General features: G+C 40.0%; 1 protein-coding gene across 1 annotated transcript in view; it reads left to right on the top strand.

Moving 5' to 3' along the window:
• The window catches only part of SLCO4C1 (solute carrier organic anion transporter family member 4C1), a 65,723-nt gene that overhangs the window by 30,147 nt on the left and 14,620 nt on the right, over positions 1-20,956 (top strand). Inside the window, exons 4-10 of the mRNA XM_053567440.1 lie at positions 2,910-3,092; positions 6,114-6,210; positions 7,559-7,680; positions 9,726-9,844; positions 13,010-13,154; positions 13,552-13,747; positions 18,022-18,175. Coding sequence (XP_053423415.1) covers positions 2,910-3,092; positions 6,114-6,210; positions 7,559-7,680; positions 9,726-9,844; positions 13,010-13,154; positions 13,552-13,747; positions 18,022-18,175 — 1,016 coding nt within the window. The remainder of the gene's footprint in view (positions 1-2,909; positions 3,093-6,113; positions 6,211-7,558; positions 7,681-9,725; positions 9,845-13,009; positions 13,155-13,551; positions 13,748-18,021; positions 18,176-20,956) is intronic.

The following is a 20,956-nucleotide window of genomic DNA, read 5'->3' as shown; positions in this document are numbered from 1 at the left end:
CGTCCATGACATTTGCTTTTTTTTGCAGGGAGTGTTTCTTCATCTTCACTTTTGAATTCAGTGAATTACTTCATGGGCAATTTTGTGTAAGATTTTGTATCAGATTTCATAAATAGATCTCTTAATTATTACATATTTTATGAAGGACTGTAAAATGAGTTTCAGTCAGGTTTTCAAACCCTAGAAAGCCAAAGTCATCCCGAGAGCTCTGTGCTGGAGAGGGGCTGTGGGTCAGTGACCACCACTGACCGTTCTCAAATGAGGCTGCTGGCAGGGACATTGGTGAAAGATGTGCTTTTTGCTTAATCCAACACAATGCTGGGTCCTTGTCTTCTCTCGCTAACAGATATGCATGTCATTTAAACATAAACTCATAAAAATGCTATGATAAAGACCATTTTTATGTATTCATGGAGTAGGGAAGAGTTTTGTAAGTCACATGTCAAACTCTAAACCTATAAAGCAAATTTGAAGTTAGTGCACAGAAAAAAACGCCAGTGGCCAATAAGAAATGGGAAAACGCTAATTTCATTGATGATTTTAAGAAATGAAAATCAAAAAATTACATTTTTTAACCAGTGATACTGATATAGTCATTTATGCTTCATTATGTGAAGTATTGCTGAATTGTTGGTAGGTTCAAATATTTGTGTAACTTTTTGACAAGGCAATTTGGCAACATCAAATTATAAATATTTATTCACTTTGATCTAGCAGTTCCACGGTTTGTAATCTGTCTACAAATAAACTTGAACAAATGTGCCAAGGTAAACTTAGAAAATACACAACTCAACATTGTAATAGGAATAACAAAGTAATGTAGATGGAGTGAATGTATAATATAATAATTAGTACTAATGCTACATTGTTTATTTTATGATTAAATATATGTGGTAGAACAGGTAAATAAATTCCCGAACATTTGTGCTATGGAATATTATAACAGTACCAACAAAGAAACTTACATATAACTTTAAGTGCAAATCAAAGGAACCTGGGACATAGTAAGTGAAAACTAGATGTTGTTGAATATAAAGATACCCTGTTTTAGTGTGACCATACACGTGTTAATAAAATTAAATGGATAGACAACATGTGAGTATGTGACTAAATGACAGAAAAGTTATAAAAGGAGCTGTTAAATTGGGCTACCTCCACGAACTGAGGGTAGGCGAGGTCAAGAAGAATTTTATCTTTCTCTTGATATTCTTGATATGTTTATTTAAATAAGAATGCTGGGGCGGTGCCTGTGGCTCAAGGAGTAGGGTGCCGGCCCCATATACCAGAGGTGGTAGGTTCAAACCCAACCCTGGCCAAAAACTGCAAAAAAAAAAAAGAATGCTGAAACATTGTAGATTTCTTTTTCTCAGAAAAAAAGAAACACCAAACCCCCCTGAATACTCATATAAGCAAAATTCTACTAGCTTACCACAAAACATACATATCTATTATAAAAAGGATGATTTGCCTATTCTGCAAAATAAGAAAAAATAGTAAATCAGGAAATATGTGTAAGTATAGTCAATTTCATTGTGTTAATTAATAACAAATTACTACCATAAGAAAGTAAATATTGAAACCAGAAATTACAAATCAAATGTCTAACATAGCCATGGAAGAAACATAAATACAGCCAACTAAGCATAATTATAAATATGAATTGTCTGTCAAAATATTCATCAACCTTTTATAACTTAAGTAGATACAATATATTATATTTTATATATATATATATATTGTTTTTTTTTTTTGGCCGGGGCTGGGTTTGAACCCACCACCTCCGGCATATGGGACCTGCGCCCTACTCCTTGAGCCACAGGCACCGCCCAGTAGATACAATATTAAAGAGTTTTTTTTAAATTTGAACTGTACAAATACATATTTTACACATAACCTTGCATCTTATAAATTTGATGATCATGAGCTTAATTTCTCAATTTCCATTATGTGAAAAATACCAATGATAAGAAGCTCAGGGTTGGTGCTTATCTCATCTGCCAGGAAACGATCTAGTATCAAAGAAATGAAAACAGAGTCAGCTGAGGCTGCTGTTACCATGCATGTTCTTGAGGATCACTCCAGTTTCTAAAGGAAAGGACTGAGACTATTTTCAACAAACATCTTAGCTCATTAATATTATCAGCCGAGTTTAGAAAGTATGAATTTGCTAAAACAGGCAGTCTTTAGTTTGAATACAATTTTTAGAAAAATATCTTGATCAAATCTTAAAGGTAACCATTTTTACTTTGATAATATTCAGATGAACATCCTATAGGCTTAAAGATTGCTTTGAAAAATGAAACTTAATAAAATAGTTTGAGCTATAAAAAAATAACTAGATATAACTTTAATACTGCTTCTTTATAGTAAAAAAAGCATATATATATATATATATGTCTGTATACATACAGATATACACGGAGGGTGGATTACTATATTTTGGTCAAAACATTCCAACCTAAATTTATTTTTAAAATGTGTATAAGGTATTGATTTATAAGTTCAATATGATAGTCATACCGTACTTTTGATCTGGAAAAACATAAAGGCCAGCTTTTTCCTTCTTAATCTGAAAAATTTCTTTCTCTGGCACCCCTTGCTTCAATTGTGTTTAAATTATCTTACCTGACAATTCATGAATTTACATTTGAACTATTTCTCATTTTTATTCCATATTTTCTAAATTTTGACATGGAAATACTTTATCATTTTTTCCAGTTATATATATATATATGTATGTGTGTGTATATACATATATAATTTAAATAGATTAAATATAATCAAAATGAAATGATTGGAAGAAATAATTGAAGAATGTTAGGTTAAGCAAGTATAATTTGTATGATATATATCTAAGCAGTTAACTACATTTCTATAAGTTCACGATTTAATTTCCTTTCCTCCTAAAGACACCTGCTTAAGTACGAGGAATAGTACGAGCTGCACCGCTTCAGCTTCTTCTCTTTCTAACTACTTGTTCGTCTTCATCTTGGGACAACTGTTGCTGGGCACAGGCGGGACTCCTCTCTACACCCTGGGGACAGCCTTCATCGACGACTCTGTGCCCACACACAAGTCCTCTCTCTACATAGGTGAGCTCACTGCCACAGTGTCGTTTTCCATGATTACTTGTTTATTTTGAAATAAAGCATAAAATAGGCTGTTAAAGAGTTAGCTGTAAAGTCGTCATAAGTATTTCCATTAGATAAATGCAGCATTACTTTTAGTCATTTGCTTATTTCTCACCGTATCAAGTCAGTAACCTCCGTGGGAAAAGCAACCCAGGCAGAGTCCCGTCTAAATCGCCTGCCCACAGGGTGACGTCCACGGGGAGCAGGGACAGGCCCCGCCGGTCTGGGTGATGATTGCGTATTTTTATCCTCAAATGTTTTGAGCATGAATCCTTTACATGTTTATGCTTGATTATTTATACATTCTGCACATTAATTTTTCTACTAGTTTTTTAGTATTTAAAATGCAGCTACAATATAAATTAAGATAGTCAGCACGTAAATAGAAGTTCCTATATGTTTTCAGATCACCTAGCCTGAGCTCTTATTTGGAGACTTGAGGTAGTGCAGAAGTGATTCCTGCCATGGACACATGCTTAGTTTGGGGTATAAATTAATGTTTCTTGTTCTTTTCTTCTTGAGAATGAGAATCTCAGCAGTTAGCAAACACCTGGAAGATGGTATTGACTGGGACCTTGGTGTTCCCCTACAGTTTTTTCCTGGAGATGTTGTTAGGATGATTGATGACAGGTCCGCAGTGCTTGACTCCTCCCTGAATAAGGACCAAAACAAAGAGCAGGTACCTGTGTGAGTGGGGCATCAAAGAGAGAACACTAACTCAGCAAGGAAATTAAAAGACACTCTGAGATGCGGAGAAGTGGGATGACAGTGGAGAGAAGTGACGCACTCTGCTGGCTTGGCTCAGAGCCAAGAGGACTCCCCACTGCAGGAGGAAATATCAGCAGGATGTCCCCAGAGTCTCCACTCCCACCACAGATGCCTGCGGTCATAGCCAGAGGACATCATGTCGGCCCTCACAGGCCCTGGGCCCACATAACTGCATCCTTCCAGAGAGGGAAGTCACCCTGGGTCACTCCCACTCTCTCTCTGGGACCCAAGCTACTTCAGCCAAGCACCATTTCGAGATTGGAGCCACCACTAACCAGATAACGATCTGCTGGGAGTCCCCCACAGCCCTCACATCTCCACATCCCTGGGGTCCTGTGACAGCTCCCACATCCCTCACAAGGATGCGGTTTCAGCACTGTCTCACCAAGTTGTGCAAATATGTCTCGGGTGCTCAGGACCACGCAGCACCCTGCGTCCCATGGGACAGACCGTTGGGCACATCGGAGAGTGGCCCCTTGGACTTGGGGAGCCAAAGTATGCACTCCCCACGCTGGAGAGTTGCCTTCACGGGCCTGCTGCTGCTGACCAGGACTGTTTTGTGTCTGCTTTGTGTTTACCAGAGGCCAGAGGACCAGCCTGCTTGAGGCCGATTGCCACCACACCAGCTCCATGTGAGCCTCCTGGGGAGCCAAGGACCAGCGCACCTGGCCTTCCACCACCTTCCCTGGCAATGCACTGGCCGCTACTGCCAGCATCTAAAACACTGCCCTTGCCAGAGGACCGGCCTGTGGAAACCCACTGCCAGCATGATCCTGCACGTGCCACCCGGGCCAGAGCTGGCTTGCACGGAGCCCACCTCCACCACCTCTGACACGCACACACAATGCTTGGAAAGCCTGGGACCTCCCCACTTGGGACATGCCCCTACTTCCTTTCAAATCCACCTTCTATAGCAGCAAGGAAGCTGCATGTCCCCACAAACTGCCTGGGAGCCAGGGGCTGGCAGCCCAGGAACCCCCCACATCACTAATGCCCAGACTTGTCCCCAGCGGCCTGAGAACTGGCTCACCCTGGGTGTCTCTCCTGATCACTGCTGTGACACAGCCTCCTGAAACAGCTGCAGCCTGAGCCACCGAGGGAGTCACAGACACTGCTGCTTTGATTGCCGCTGAAATACTCATATGGAGACCATGCTGCAGTCCCACCTAGAACCAGAGCAAAGCCCATACCCAGCCAACTCTGTCGGTTCATGTACCCGACAAGTCACACCCTGTGAAAGCTACTTAGTAAAACCGGAAGGATGGCTGTTACTTGAGATGTGCAAATATCAATGTAGTGACATAGAACCATGAAAAAGCAAGGATGTATGATCTCAAAAGGCTAGAAGGATTTTAAATGTTCCCATCACACACAAATGATAAACAAGGTGATGGGTTCCTAATTACTCTGATTTGATCATTATATGTTGTATAAATGTATCAACATATCATTGTGGACTCCATAAATGTGGACAATTATGTGTCAGCTAAAATTAAAGGAAAAATTAGTGAAATTATATCTAGCTGGCACCCTGAAATACTTGGAAGCTTAAAGGGAAAAACAATAGCCACCATAAAAAGATATGATTGGTGAAAACAAACAGATAAATAAATTTTGTTCTGTAAAAATTCAAAAGCATATATGGCAAAGTTATACATTTCTGACAGCTAGAAATAGGCTCATTTAATTCTGCTGCATGTCAAAATTGGGGTGGGGGGGAGGTCAGGAAGAACAAGAATTTTAACCTAATGGCTTATAAGAAACAGACTTCTCAGAAGATCCAGGTTTCAGGGTCAGCTTCTAAAAGGCAAAATGAAGAACGCTTTCTCAGTTGTGCAGACCTGCAGAAGCTTTTTGTTTTATGTTGTTTTTTTCAACGATGTTGTATATAGTAATAATCATTGCATCAGTACAAGGTACCACCCTGCCACCAGCTCACGGAACTTCTGTGTATTTATTACTTATGGATTTATTGTAATCATTATGACACTCAAACAGCCTTTACATCCAGTCATACATTTCAGTTTTCTTGTCTTGACCATTGACCAAAGGATGCCATTCAAACGGTGTATTGGTAGTGAAGATATGTGCAATTCGCTGGGTCTACTCACTTAGATTGTTCTGTGATAAAATGTGTTTAGTTGTTGACTGTTGTCAGCCTTGCAAGGCAGAGCTGCACACGTGACTATGTTCAGTGTCTCTGCTCCTCTGCAGGGATTGGCTACTCCATGTCCATCTTGGGTCCCGCGATCGGCTATGTGCTGGGAGGACAACTGCTCACCATGTACATTGATGTTGCTATGGGGCACAGGCAAGGCAGTATCTATTTTTCCTTTATTTAAATTGATTTTATTTTAATAATGCTAACATCACGAAAACAACATTTAACAGTACTTCCTTAGTACAGCATGAGGGATTTTTCAGAAACAAAATCAAATATAAATACTTTGTATAAACTACCTTATTTTGGCCACATTGCTCCAGGGATTGATGCTATGCCATCTCTTAGGGTAGTCGTGTCCTTAATAATCAATAAGGTTTTTTTTACAGAGTCCCTTGATGAAATTTTTTAAAAACACATAGTAGGACTCTTATGTTTTCAGAGATCTATTTGGGGGCAAAGAGCCTGAAGAGTCTCAGAAGTCTGTGATTCTCAGAGTAAGTTCCTTGGTAGCTCTGATAATGTCAGACAGATCACAGTTTTGCGACTTTATCCAACAAGGAAGGATGATAATACTAATATTTATTTATCCTACAGTGCGTTCTCTACAATTGTTTTTGGTGTGTGTTAACTTATTTCATAAACTATCTTATTTAATTCTTTCAATAGACCCATAAATTAGTTTGATGCACACTGACGAGTGAACAGCCAAGACATGAAGTATATTTTTTTGACTCCAACATCCCCCCTCTTCAGTACTGAGTTACCTTTTCTTTTTCCTGAATAGAGAATTTTGTGGCCTTTGGTGAGGTCATATTTTCTCTTTGTGCCACTGGGAAAAATACCGACCAATTCTTTGTGTGGCCGTAAACAGTGACTAAGAAGATGTGGTCATGGGCATGTGACTGGTTAATCTTTAGAGACAGGTGTGTGGGAGAAGCTCTGGAAGCAGAGAGAGAATTACATGAAAGAACATTTCCATTTCAATAAAAAGCTACATGAGTTGTAGGAGTGGTGTGTTTTCTGAAAGGGCTGATCGTTATTAAAATATGAAGATCATTATATAAAATTGTTGATAAATCACTTTAAGAATAACTTTACATTTTAAGAAATGCCACAACTGAAGCACAACAAATAAGCTTTTAACATAGATCAGTGTTTTCTGTGAGATGTCTTTAATTAAAACACCAGAGGAGAAAACTTGCCTGAAGTTAGAGTATGTTCAGGAAGTCTATGTATCTTTTCAAATATTTATCATGCTAATATTTGCTATTAAATATTTTAAACTTTCATGGCACACTTGTCATTTTAAAATACTTTATAACCGCTATTCTTGTAGCTCATTTATATCTGCTACTGATTTTCTGATGTGTCCCAATGGCTCCATGAACATTTTGGATGTTATAATAATTCTAAGTCTACAGTCTATGGTTGTGATACCTGAGTTTTAATTAACAAGGTAGACTCGGCTTTTACCTCCCGTTTTTGTGTTTTGCAGCCCTGACGTCACTGAGGATGATCCCCGGTGGCTGGGAGCTTGGTGGATTGGATTTCTTTTAGCTTGGATCTTTGCTTGGTCTTTGATAATTCCTTTTTCTTGCTTTCCAAAACATTTGCCAGGTAAACATGTTTTCTTTCAATAGTAGAGTTTTATTTTATTTCCAAGTGTTGTTTTCTATATGATTAATGAGAACCATAGGTCCACTCTGTCAGTTTTATGCAAACGTTTGAATGTCTGTCTTTATTTTAGGAAATAATTGGGTAGCAATCTTAATATTCCTATATTTCCAGTTAATAATTGATAAAACCGTGTGCACATTTACCTCCTTAGTGCTTGATCAGCGTTTCACTGGGAATCCTGCTTTATGTGTAGCAAGATGCGCTATCTCCTTTTTTTTTTTTTTTTTCAGAGGTAGGGTTTCTGTCACAGAGGACACTTGGAATAGAGTGATGTGACTATAGTTCATATAACCTTGAACTTCTGGGCTCAGGTGATCCTCCTGCCTCAGCTATCCAAGCAGCTAGGATGACAGGCACACATCACCAAGCCTGGCTAATTTTTTTGTAGACATATCCCACAGTTAGTTGATCCATTCATGGGTTGATGGGCACTTAGGTTGTTTCCACGACTTAGCAATTATGGATTGAGCCACAATAAACATTTGGGTGCAAATGCCTTCATGGTAAAGTGATTTTTTGTCTTCTGGGTAGATACCTATACATCTTTTACATTTGCCTGGATGGTGTTAAAATACATCCTTCTTAGTAAAGTATCACAAGAATTGAAAAATAAATATCCAATGCACTCCATATTAAAAGAAAATCAATATACAAACAATTACATGCTCATAAGAATAGTGAAACACAATATGGTCTAGTTTGGGGGTAGAGGGAAGTGGGGGGGAGGGAGAGGATGAGTGACAGAGGAGGGAGGAGGCGGGATCTCACCTACTGCACATTGTGAGGGGGCGTAACACGCCCCCCTGGGTGAGGGGCTCTTACACATGGAACTTTACCCTGGAAGTGAGAACAATGTAACCTAAAAATTTGTACCCTCATATTAATTTGATATAAAAAACAAATTAAAAAAAGTAAAAAAAATAGATTTTTTTGTAGAGATGGGGTCTTGCTATGTTGCCCAGGCTGGCTGGTCATGAACTCCTGGCCTCAAGTGATCCTCTTGCCTTGGCCTCCCAAAGCGCTAACATTACAGGCATGACCACTGTACCCAGCTCAACTATCAGGTTGTATTCAGGTCACCACTAACTTCACTACGCCTTGGTCAATCATGTTAATTGTTGATAGTTGGAAGTACAAGTGCTTATGTTTTTCACTTATCACCCAAGTCATACTATAGTGTACTCATTTTTTACCATATTGAAATACTGGACATTCTTTCCAAAAAGAAAGGGTTAACAGAAAGGAATACCCTTTTTTTCCCACCGAGATCTTGCTTCTGTGTAAGTGTGAAGTTAAATCCGCATCTGTAGAAGTATTTATCTTTAAGTTGAAGGGCTTAGTTGTTTCCATTATTTGCAACAGGATAGATGAGGAACTTTTTGAAATTAGCAAGAGAAAAGTCAGCAGAGTAGAAGTAGGTGGACTTATTAAGTTTTTTATTGGTTTTCTCAGATTTAGTCACAATACCACTATTAAAAATCAAAGGGACCTGGGTGGCGCCTGTGGCTCAAGGAGTAGGGCGCCAGTCCCATATGCCGGAGGTGGCAGGTTCAAACCCAGCCCCGGCCAAAAACCACAAAAAAAAAAAAAAAATCAAAGGGACCTGGTAACAGATGGTAATATTTTATCTGCTAAGCATGTTAGAAAGAGTAAAGAAAAAAGCCCTTACATACATAAAGAGAACCATTTGGAAGGAAGAAACAATTCAAGAGTTTTTAAATGAAAAGCTCAATTATGAGATTAGAGTAGAATTGTCTCATTTTCAGGTTGAGACTGGTTGGAACTTCCTTGAGTGGTAGTGAATACTGTCTCAGAACAGTCTGGTTCTCTACGTATCTGCACAATTGTGTTGACAAGGAAAGGAACTGGCTTCTTACGTTACAGAATTTATGTACTTGTGGAACTGCGTGTCAATTAAAAAGTAAATCTTTTATTAACAATGAAGAACGAAGTGATAGAGAATGTGCATTTACTACCGTTTTTAGGTACAGCAAAAATTCAAGCTGGAAAAATTTCCCAAGCTCATCAGAATAACAGTATATCCGTGCATCATACAGATGAGAAATTTGGAAAAAGTATTAAAGATTTTCCAGCTGCACTGAAGGTAAAATAAGACTTTTTCTCTCTGTCTCTGACACATACACATGCACAAGTCACCTGTGCATATATGAATTATTTGTGTATTTTTTACATACACACATTAAAAACCCCACTTGCAACGTATACACACTCGTAAAGAGACGCATACAAATCTTTTCTTAATACATTTTTGTTTGCTTATTTGCTGCAGTTCTAGCCCTTATAAACTATTCTGAAGATTTAGTTTTATGATCCTTTAGGCAAATGAGAATTAGTCCAGAGAATGGTTGAAAGAGCACGAAGTATCTTATTGACAGCATGAGTCTCCAGTGGCTTCTTGCGAGCACCACAGCCCTGAGGTGATGGATTGATCAGTGATCACTGAATTGTTCATACAGGTTTTAAAGTGACAAACTGATACTTTTCCTTTGTGAAAAAGGTACTGGTCATTCTGGGAGGCCAAGGTGGGTGGATTGCTTGAGCTCACGAGTTCAAGACCATCCTGAGCTAAAAAAATGAGACTCTGTCTTTACTAAAAATAGAAAAACTGAGGCAAGAGGATTGCTTGAGCCCAAGAGTTGGAGGTTGCTGTGAGCTATGATGCTACAGCACTCTACCCAGGGTGACATCTCGAGATTGTCTCAAAAAAAAAAAAAAAAGGAAAGAAAGAAAAAGAAAAAGGTAGTGGTCTGTGGTAACGTGGTTGGAAGCTAAGAAAGGAGTGTTTTATCGTATTTGATGATACGCAGAAGAACATTCTTTCTGGTTAGCATCATAAAACCTTTGTTCACATGGGAGTTTCTGATTTTGTTTTTACAAGATGTGAAGTTATTTGTTTCTTGTTACTTTTTTTGGCCTCTTGTCAAATGAAAGCCTTAAAATGTTTTCACTTGTCCACTTAGCCCACCTTTCTCCTCTGCCCACATACGGGAACATTTTTGTCTTTTGCTGAGATTGTTCTCAAGATTTAATTCCAACTACTATTATTTTCCCTTATAGTAAGTTTGTTTTATTTCATATCTTTCCATGTATTTTATTTTATAAATGTCAATTTATATTACCATCAAGAGTTGTTGCTCACCTTTGTTTTTTTTATCCTTTGGCCTCTGACATCTCTCTTGTACTCAGGTCTCAGGTCTCTGTGGAGACAGGATTTTATTTCTGGTTTCCCTTGGGTAGGAAACCACATAAATAGCCTCTAATCTACCAATGATATTTCTGACAAGATCAATAGATCTTTAGATTCTTCCCCTATAATTCTTCCAGCGGTCTGTGGGTATTATTTACTCTATTCTATTTAAATGTGTTGCATTTGAGAAGTTTCATGGTAGCATTTTTCTGAGAAGCATATGTGTTCTGTAAGTTTGTTTATTTTTCACATATCTTTGATTTCAGGAAATTTACATGGTTATGCCTAAGTATGCCTTTTTACATTAAGTCTTCCTAGGAATCTATTATCTTTTCCAATATGGAGACCTAATTCTTTTCTTCTTCTACTGCTACTACTACTAAAAAAACTAGCACTATTACTATCAGTACTACTATCACTACTGTGATTACTACTACTACTACTTTTATTACTACTATTACCACTACCACCATTACTACTAGTACTACTATTACCACTGTGATTACTAGTACCACTTTCATCACTACTACTATTACTACTTTCATTACTACTAGCGCTACTGTTAATACTACTGCTGTTACTATTGCTACCAATACTACCATCACAACTACTACTATTACTAGTGGCACTACTATTACCACTGCTATTACTACCATCACTACTACTGCTAGTACCACTAGTACTACTTTCATTACTGCTAGTGCTACTATTACCACTACTAATACTACTAACACTACTAGTGCTACCATCACTAGTACTACTATTACTGCTAGTACGATTAGCACTACTATCACCACTAATAAATATTACTGTTACTACTAGTGCTGCCATCACTACTACTAATACTATTACTGTGAGTACTAATGCCATTACTACTAGTGATACTCTTACTACTACTACTACTGCTCCTAGTAGTAATAGTACTACCATCACCACTAATACTGTTACTACTAGTCCTACTATTACTACTAACACTACTAGTGCCACATCACTGCTACTATTACTACTAGCACTATTAGCACTACTACCACTAATAAATCCTACTATTACTACTACTGTTACTACTAGTACTACTTATGCCACCAACACTACTATTATTAACACTATTACTACTACTACTATTTCTGCTACTACTAATAAAATCTGATATTACTATTACTATTATTACTAGTGCTGCCATCACGATTATTAACATTATTGCTAGTACTACTACTATTACTACTACTACTAATACAATACTACTATTACTACTACTATTAATACTGCTTTAAACTGTGTCTTCATCCAGGTACTTCTCTCCTTTTGTACCTCCTATTCTTATGTTACTAGTTATCTGGCTTTGACTTCTAAATCCCTTTTCTCATCCATTTGTAACCTCTGCATGTGTGTTTTGCTTAGTTTTATGAAACATTTTTTTGTGTTTCATATTTCAGAACTATAATTTGGTTTACATTTTGTGGTTAAATATATTAAAACAATGAATCTCTATATTATCTGTAGGTAGGTAAGCTTCTGAGAGGTCTAGAATTATAGACTCCTATTGAGGTTGCGTAAGCCTGTATCTAATATTCTTAGTTACTGGTGCTTGAATCATCGAGCAATACTATGAGTTGGGTGCTTAGAAATCACTCCTTCTGTGCTGGCCTAGGTTCTTTGTTCATTGGAGATGGGAATTCATAACAATGAAAAGATCAAATCAGGGGTAAATGTATAGTGTGGATATCTACAGTAAGACTTGGGAAAGGACTTTTTCCCAACGAGACTTTAACCATCTCTCCATGACCCCTTGAATGCAAAAAAGTCGTAAGTACTGTATTGATGAGTTATCTGTCAACCAAGAGGTGCTTCAGATATGCAGAGTTCCCATGATTTTTTATGTTTAATTCTATTAATTATTTATCATTATATTTTTGTGCTGGAGAGAATGATGCCATTTTATAGATGATTACACTGTATTTATTAAAAATTTTGCCATTTTATCATGCTAGTATTCTTATGCTGTCCTTTGTAATACAATCACATTCATTTGGTGCACTGTATTTTTTCTTTTTATTGTTTTAGAATTTGATGAAGAATACCGTCTTTATATGCTTAGTTTTATCAAGTTCTTCAGAAGCTTTAGTTACTACTGGATTTGCTACATTTCTACCAAAATTTATAGAAAATCAATTTGGATTGACATCCAGCTTTGCAGCTACCCTTGGAGGTAAAGTATTTTATTTGTTCTAATTTAATCGAATAATTTTACCTTAGTACATTATTTATTGCATAGCATATAAATTGGGATACCGCACTCCTTGAAATTTAAATTTAATACTGAGTTTGGTAAAAGTTGCAGATTTTCAGACATTAAGTAATCTATTGTATGAACTTGAGAAAGGGCATATATAAGGCTAAAGAGACTATGTCTTACTGTTAATGTTCAGTACATTAAGTTTAATAATTCCTCACTTAGTGGAATTATTAAGTCATTTATGCATATAATTCTGTGTAAGATGAATTCTTTTATATGTGAAAACCATCCTGGTGCTTGTTTTTGATGTTTGCAATGTATGATGAGCTGCTGACTGGGTGTGCTCACTTTGCCTCCTCCTTTTCTTTAGGGGCTGTTTTAATTCCTGGAGCTGCTCTTGGGCAGATTTTAGGTGGTTTCCTCGTTTCAAAATTCAAACTGGCATGTAAAAATACAATGAAGTTTGCACTGTTCTCGTCTGGAGTTGCATTTCTGCTGAGTTTTATATTTATTTATGCCAACTGTGAAAATGAGCCATTTGCTGGTGTGTCAGAATCATATAATGGGTAAATATATTTCAATACTTTGGTATTAATATCAGATTAACACATGATGTATGCATTTCCAAATATATACGCTTTCCTTTTCTTGTATTGTTTCAGGTTCATTGAGGGTACAAAGAATTAGGTTACACTGATTGCATCTGTTAGATGCATTCCCTCTTATAATTGTGTCCCACCCCCAAGAGGCGTGCTGTACACCGTCATCCCTCATGCCCCTCCCTCCTCCCCTCTCCCCACTTGCTCATTCCCCTACTCCCCACCTTGTATTAGATTATCTACAGTCTTCACATTACAGTTGAGTACATTGGATTCTTGCTTCTCCATTCTTGTGATGCTTTTCTAAGAAAAATGTGTTTCACCACCATCCAGGTTAATACAAAAGATGTAAAGTCTCCATCTCTTTTAATGGCTGTGTAGTATTCCATGGTGTACATAGACCACAGCTTGTTGATCCATTCCTGGGTTGGTGGCGTTTAGGTTGTTTCCATGTTTGGGCGATTATAAATTGAGTTATGATAAACAGTCTGGTGCAAATGTTCTTATAGTCAAAGGATTTTCTTTTTCTTCTGGGTAGATGCCCAGGAATGGGATTGCAGAATCAAATGCGAGGTCTAATGTGAGTTCTTTGAGGGTTCTCCATAGTGAAGAAGGTTGTATGAGTTTGCAGTCTCACATTTTTGTTTTTGTTGCCTTTGTTTTTGGTGTCTCAGTCATGATGAATTTCACCTATGCCCCTGTGCAGAAGAGTTCCCAGGTTCCTCCTTCTCTGTACCTGGCCCTGCCCATTTCTAGCTCTGGTTCCATCTTCTTTTTCCTTTCACATTTAGACGTATTTCTGCCACTTTGAGTTGTCTAACACATAAGTGGGGTTCTCTGTGTTTTAAATAAATGGACCCCAAGGCTCCTGTGCTCTTCTCCTCTGCACTCTGTGGTGGGTTTCATCAGCTACATTTATATGCAAATGAATGTTAAGGTAGGTCCAGGCCAGATTCCTCACCAAATCTGAGATTCTTAATCTCAGTATACGTAAGTCCAGATTCATCATGTCTTCTCCAAAACTGGCTCTTCTTTTCCACCTAAATACCGAGTTAGACAGTAGGATTTGCCCGCAACACTGACATCCTTAACAGAGAGAGTCATAATCAGTCATCAGTCAGTCACCAAATCCCTCTGATTCTGTTGATACACTCAGGGCTTTCTGCACCCCGTCTGCTGTTGATACACCCAGGGCTTTCTATACCCCGTCTGCTTCACTTCTCTACCTTGTCACCATTTACTCTCTGGGGTACTGTCCCAGGTCCATTTCCTTTAAATTCATACTTTCTACAAGTCCTAGGATTATTTCTTTACCACAAACTTCTGATGATGTCATTTTCCAGTCTAAAAATGCTTTAATAATTACCTTTTATCAGTAATGAGTTAAAACTCCTTGTTTTAAAGGAGACCCACGAGGCTCTCAGGAATCTGTCTCCTTTGCAGTCCCACTTCTCACCTCCCTCCGCTCAGACATCATTCATATTTCTCTATGGAGGCTGCTGCTTCCCAAGTCTGTGCCTTTGTACTGGCTTTTTCTGGAGTGTCCTTCCTCTACTCGACTAGCCAGGCTCACCCTTCCTCAGCCTTTCAGACTCTTCTCCTGCAGTCCTTCCTCCACCCCTCCTCCTCCACCCTCTCCCCCCCAGTCCTTCCTCCAGCACTACTGCTTCACCCTTTCCCCCCAGTCCCTCCTCCATCCCTCCTCCCCAGTCCCTCCCCAGTCCCTCCTCCATCCCTCCTCCCCCAGTCCCTCCTGTATCCCTCCTCCCCAGTCCCTCCTGTATCCCTCCTCCCCAGTCCCTCCCCAGTCCCTCCCCAGTCCCTCCTCCATCCCTCCTCCCCCAGTCCCTCCTGTATCCCTCCTCCCCAGTCCCTCCCCAGTCCCTCCCCAGTCCCTCCTCCATCCCTCCTCCCCAGTCCCTCCCCAGTCCCTCCTCCATCCCTCCTCCCCCAGTCCCTCCTGTATCCCTCCTCCCCAGTCCCTCCTGTATCCCTCCTCCCCAGTCCCTCCCCAGTCCCTCCTCCATCCCTCCTCCCCCAGTCCCTCCTGTATCCCTCCTCCCCAGTCCCTCCCCAGTCCCTCCTCCATCCCTCCTCCCCAGTCCCTCCCCAGTCCCTCCTCCATCCCTCCTCCCCCAGTCCCTCCTGTATCCCTCCTCCCCAGTCCCTCCTGTATCCCTCCTCCCCAGTCCCTCCCCAGTCCCTCCCCAGTCCCTCCTCCATCCCTCCTCCCCCAGTCCCTCCTGTATCCCTCCTCCCCAGTCCCTCCCCAGTCTCTCCTCCATCCCTCCTCCCCAGTCCCTCCCCAGTCCCTCCCCAGTCCCTCCTCCATCCCTCCTCCCCCAGTCCCTCCTGTATCCCTCCTCCCCAGTCCCTCCCCAGTCCCTCCCCAGTCCCTCCTCCATCCCTCCTCCCCAGTCCCTCCCCAGTCCCTCCTCCATCCCTCCTCCCCCAGTCCCTCCTGTATCCCTCCTCCCCAGTCCCTCCTGTATCCCTCCTCCCCAGTCCCTCCCCAGTCCCTCCCCAGTCCCTCCCCAGTCCCTCCTCCATCCCTCCTCCCCCAGTCCCTCCTGTATCCCTCCTCCCCAGTCCCTCCCCAGTCCCTCCTCCATCCCTCCTCCCAGTCCCTCCTCCATCCCTCCTCCCAGTCCCTCCTCCATCCCTCCTCCCAGTCCCTCCTCCATCCCTCCTCCCCAGTCCCTCCTGTATCCCTCCTCCCCAGTCCCTCCCCAGTCCCTCCTCCATCCCTCCTCCCAGTCCCTCCTCCATCCCTCCTCCCAGTCCCTCCTCCATCCCTCCTCCCCAGTCCCTCCTCCATCCCTCCTCCCCAGTCCCTCCCCAGTCCCTCCTCCATCCCTCCTCCCCAGTCCCTCCTCCATCCCTCCTCCCCAGTCCCTCCCCAGTCCCTCCTCCATCCCTCCTCCCAGTCCCTCCTCCATCCCTCCTCCCAGTCCCTCCTCCATCCCTCCTCCCCCAATCCCTCCTCCATCCCTCCTCCCCAGTCCCTCCCCGGTCCTTCCTCCATCCCTCCTCCCCCAGTCCCTCCTGTATCCCTCCTCCCCAGTCCCTCCCCAGTCCCTCCCCAGTCCCTCCTCCATCCCTCCTCCCCCAGTCCCTCCTGTATCCCTCCTCCCCAGTCCTTCCCCAGTCCCTCCTCCATCCCTCCTTCCCAGTCCCTCCTCCAGCCCCTCCTCTCCCAACCTCTCCTCTGGTCCCTCCGCTAGTCCCTCCTCCAGCCCCTCCTTTCCAAACTTCAGCTCCAGTTTGGTTTCCTCCCCTGGTGCTTCTTTTTTTTTTTTTTTTTTTTTTTATTTTTGGCCGGGGCTGGGCTTGAACCCACCACCTCCGGCATATGGGACCGGCGCCCTACCCGTTGAGCCACAGGCGCCGCCCACCCCTGGTGCTTCTAAGATGCACTTTGCAGACACCGGTAGCCACACTTAGCAAGTTAGTGGTTAATTATCTGTGCCCATCTCTACTTCCAAACTGTGACGTCTGAGGACAGAGACTGCCCCACTTAGCTTTGCATTTCTGTTATAGATCATAGGGCCTAGCACTTGCTCAATATGTGCTGTTTGAGTGAATGAGTATGGAGAGATTAGGGAAGTTCTTTATTATAAAGACGCTTTTCCCTTGTAAGAGGCAGAAACAACACTGGGCCTGGTGTCAAGGCAAGGATTTTCTTTCTTTCTCCCTCATACTTGGCAGGGGAAAATAAAGTAACTTAGTTTTGCCTTCAATTAAGACCAGTATGTTCAACAACATGAATGTATTTATCCTCCCAGGTTTAAAATATTGCCTGCTTCTCGGAGATATTGGGTAATACCTTGAGGTATTGTGGCTGCCATAGTTAAGGAGAACACTACTGGCATGTGGTGGGTGGAGGCCCCGAGACGCCGCCTCGTACCCCACAGTCCACAGAATCAGCTCCCCGAGAGAAAGAGTTGTCTGACGTCAAATGAGAAACGTGCTTTCTTCACTCAGTCTGGCTCATCTTTCTTCTTACGGATGTAACTATTGTAATTACTGCCTCTTCTCCGTAAGAACTTTCTGTGCAAAGGCAGAAATTTTACTTGCTTTATGAAGTTTCTCCTATATACACTGTACATAGTAAAAACAGACAAAGTGTTGAGGGAGTGAATAAATTACTGAATGGCAAAATACAACAATGCTTCTGAACTGCAGAAGCATTAAAAATTAGGACATAGATAATCCACCCTTCTTTCCTTTCTTATTTACAGGACAGGAGAACTGGGAAATTTCGTAGCCCCTTGTAATGCCAATTGCAGCTGTCTGCGCTCATATTATTATCCTCTCTGTGGAGAAGACGGAGTCCAATATTTTTCTCCCTGCTTCGCAGGTTGTTTAAACTCAGTTTCAAAAAATAAACAAAAGGTAACTTGCGTCTGCTCTCCTACCCCTAATGAGGCGACATATTTGTGTCTTTGTGAGGGTCCATCTTGATCCCTCTGTGGGGGTTATGCAATGTCTTTTCTTTTCTTCCTGCCTGATTTCTTCCACTAAGTAGCCCCCAGAATCTCCAGCTTCACACTTCACGTAATCATTGCTGAAAAGTCAATTTGGCAGTTACTGGTATACATCTTAGGAACATCACTTCTGTTGTTGTAGTGAAATATCATTTACCTTTTTATAGTTTTACAGTTGTCCCTCAGTGTACATGGGGAGTTGGTCCAGGACCCCCACCCCTACCCATATCCCCCATATCAAGTCCCCCAGTTGGCCCTGCAGAACCCATGGTCCACCATTCATAAATATCAAAGGGTTGGGCCTCTTTAATCATGGGTTTCACATGCTATAAATCTATGTAAATCCACTTATGGACCTGGCAGTTCAAACCCACGTTATTCAAGGATCAGCCATATATGGTCTTTCTCAACTGCACTTTAAAATCCTGAAGGCAAAGAACTTCACTTGTTTTTACTATATACAGCGTATATAATAGAAACTAATAAGTATTTAACTTGACGTACCATAGATACATTTTAAAATGTGCAAATGAGTTCATTCTCAAATGGAAATGTACTTTTCTGAATCAGAATGCACATACGTTTACCTGGATGTTATTTTATTGAATATAAGTAGTGTAAGAGAATTAGACAGAGTTTTATTGTACTGAATCTATAATCTTAGTTAAATTGGAGAGCCTTGGGAATAACTAATATTTAGATCACGAGTAGTATACAGTATATGAAGCATTAATAGGTAATGTGATAACTTAAAAAGAACAAGTGAATAAAATATGTAAGATTTACATGTGTAAGACAATTTTAAATATTTGAAATATGGGATAGTGAATGACATTCCTTATTTTTGGCCGGGGCCAGGTTTGAACCCACTACCTCTGGTATATGGGGCTGGTGCCCTGCTCCTTTGAGCCACAGGTGCCACCCATGAATGACATTCCTTTTAAAGATATAAATTCCCACATAAAGATAAATTGAAGATGGTAAGATTGTTTTTTTCATATTACCTATTATATATATATATATATATTTTTTTTTCTTTTTTCTTTTGAGTCAGAGTCTCAAGCTGTCACCCTAGGTAGAGTGACGTGGCATCACACAGCTCGCAGCAACCTCAAACTCCTGGGCTTAAGCGATTCTCTTGCGTCCCAAGTAGCTGGGACTATAGGCACCCACCACAACACTCGGCTATTTTTTTGTTGCAGTTGTCGTTGTTTTAGCTGGCCGGGGCAGGGTTTGACGGTGTATGTGGCTGGCGCCCTACTGACTGAGCTATAGGCTCTGCCCAATATTCTATATGTTTTTAAATAATTACCTAACAAAAATTGAAAAAATCTGTTATAAAAATATTTATGAAAAATTATAGAAGACCATGCACAATTTAATCTTTGTAGTAAAACTAATCAGGTTGTTAATATAAAGGACCTGTCAAAACTTTATATAAGACTTTAGGAAGATTTTTATGATTTTAATCTGCAAACTTTCAAACCAGTGGGCATCTGGGATGACTTTAGTTTCAACATACCTTGAGAAAATAGGAGATTGTGTGAGTTGTAAGGAATCAAATTCCACGGTAAAGATTAAATAAGCATGGTAAATGTCCTAGAATCAGAGCTACCTGGTAGGTAACTATTTCTTTGAGAAGTGAATACATAGCTAATTTTTGGCATATAAATAGGATCAACAAATGTTACTAAGTTTGGTTAAAAGATTATGGCAAGGAGTTATTATTTAAGACTTTTATTGATGTAAGTAGAAATGTATAGACATAAATCCTGTCCTGCACAAGGAAACAAAAATAAAAAGTCCAATTCCCAGAGTACACTTGAAATGGTATTAATTATTTTGATATGGTTAATTTAATATTTATATTTTCATCAAATACTTAGAAAATTTCCATCTCACACAGAAAATTGTCTTCTAGGATTGTTCGAGAAGAGCAGATTATTTTGACTTCATAATTTTCTATTTGTCTATTTTTTGACATGTCCAACCAATTCATATCACAATTAATTCACAAGATTTTTTTTCTTGTGGACTATTTCAGAGAGGCAAAATATTTGTATATTAATGTAATAAGCACCTGTGAACATTCGTTCACAGTAATATAATATTAGTTATATTTCACACCAATAACCCAAATTATAAAAACATATTTTGACTAGCAGTTATATTGCAGGCAAATATATACTTCTTTATGTATGAGAGTTATAATGTTATCAAGGTAAAAAATACTGTTCTAGGTTCCTCTTTATAAGATTTTTAAAAGCTGAGTTACTTCATTATTTGATACATCCGGTTGTTGAATATCATAGTCAATTTTGTAGGTATCTGTGTATTTGGTTTTCCTGAATCAGTGCCAGTGGTCTTAGAATTGCTTTCTGCCAAATGTTCATTTTTCACCTTTGTAATAAGGAAATTACCACTTCTCTTTGATCTCTCTGGCTCTGCTCTGCTTTTATTACGATCTTAAATGTATAAAAAGATTTATAGTAAACATGGAGTTGAAATGTAAAATGCCTTCATGAAATAGTACGCATAATAAACTTTTTAAGTAACTGAAATATTTATCTACTAAGGTAATAGTTATGATTTTTTAATCATGTTACTTTCCAATATTTCATATTATTTATATATGAATATTTATGCATATATGTGAAATATTTAATATGTTATTTTTATATAAAATAAC

The sequence above is a fragment of the Nycticebus coucang genome, chromosome 17, assembly GCF_027406575.1.
Source record: "Nycticebus coucang isolate mNycCou1 chromosome 17, mNycCou1.pri, whole genome shotgun sequence".
Classification (NCBI taxonomy): domain Eukaryota; kingdom Metazoa; phylum Chordata; class Mammalia; order Primates; family Lorisidae; genus Nycticebus; species Nycticebus coucang.
Note: the sequence above shows the minus strand (reverse complement) of the source record. Positions and strands in the feature narration are given on the sequence as shown.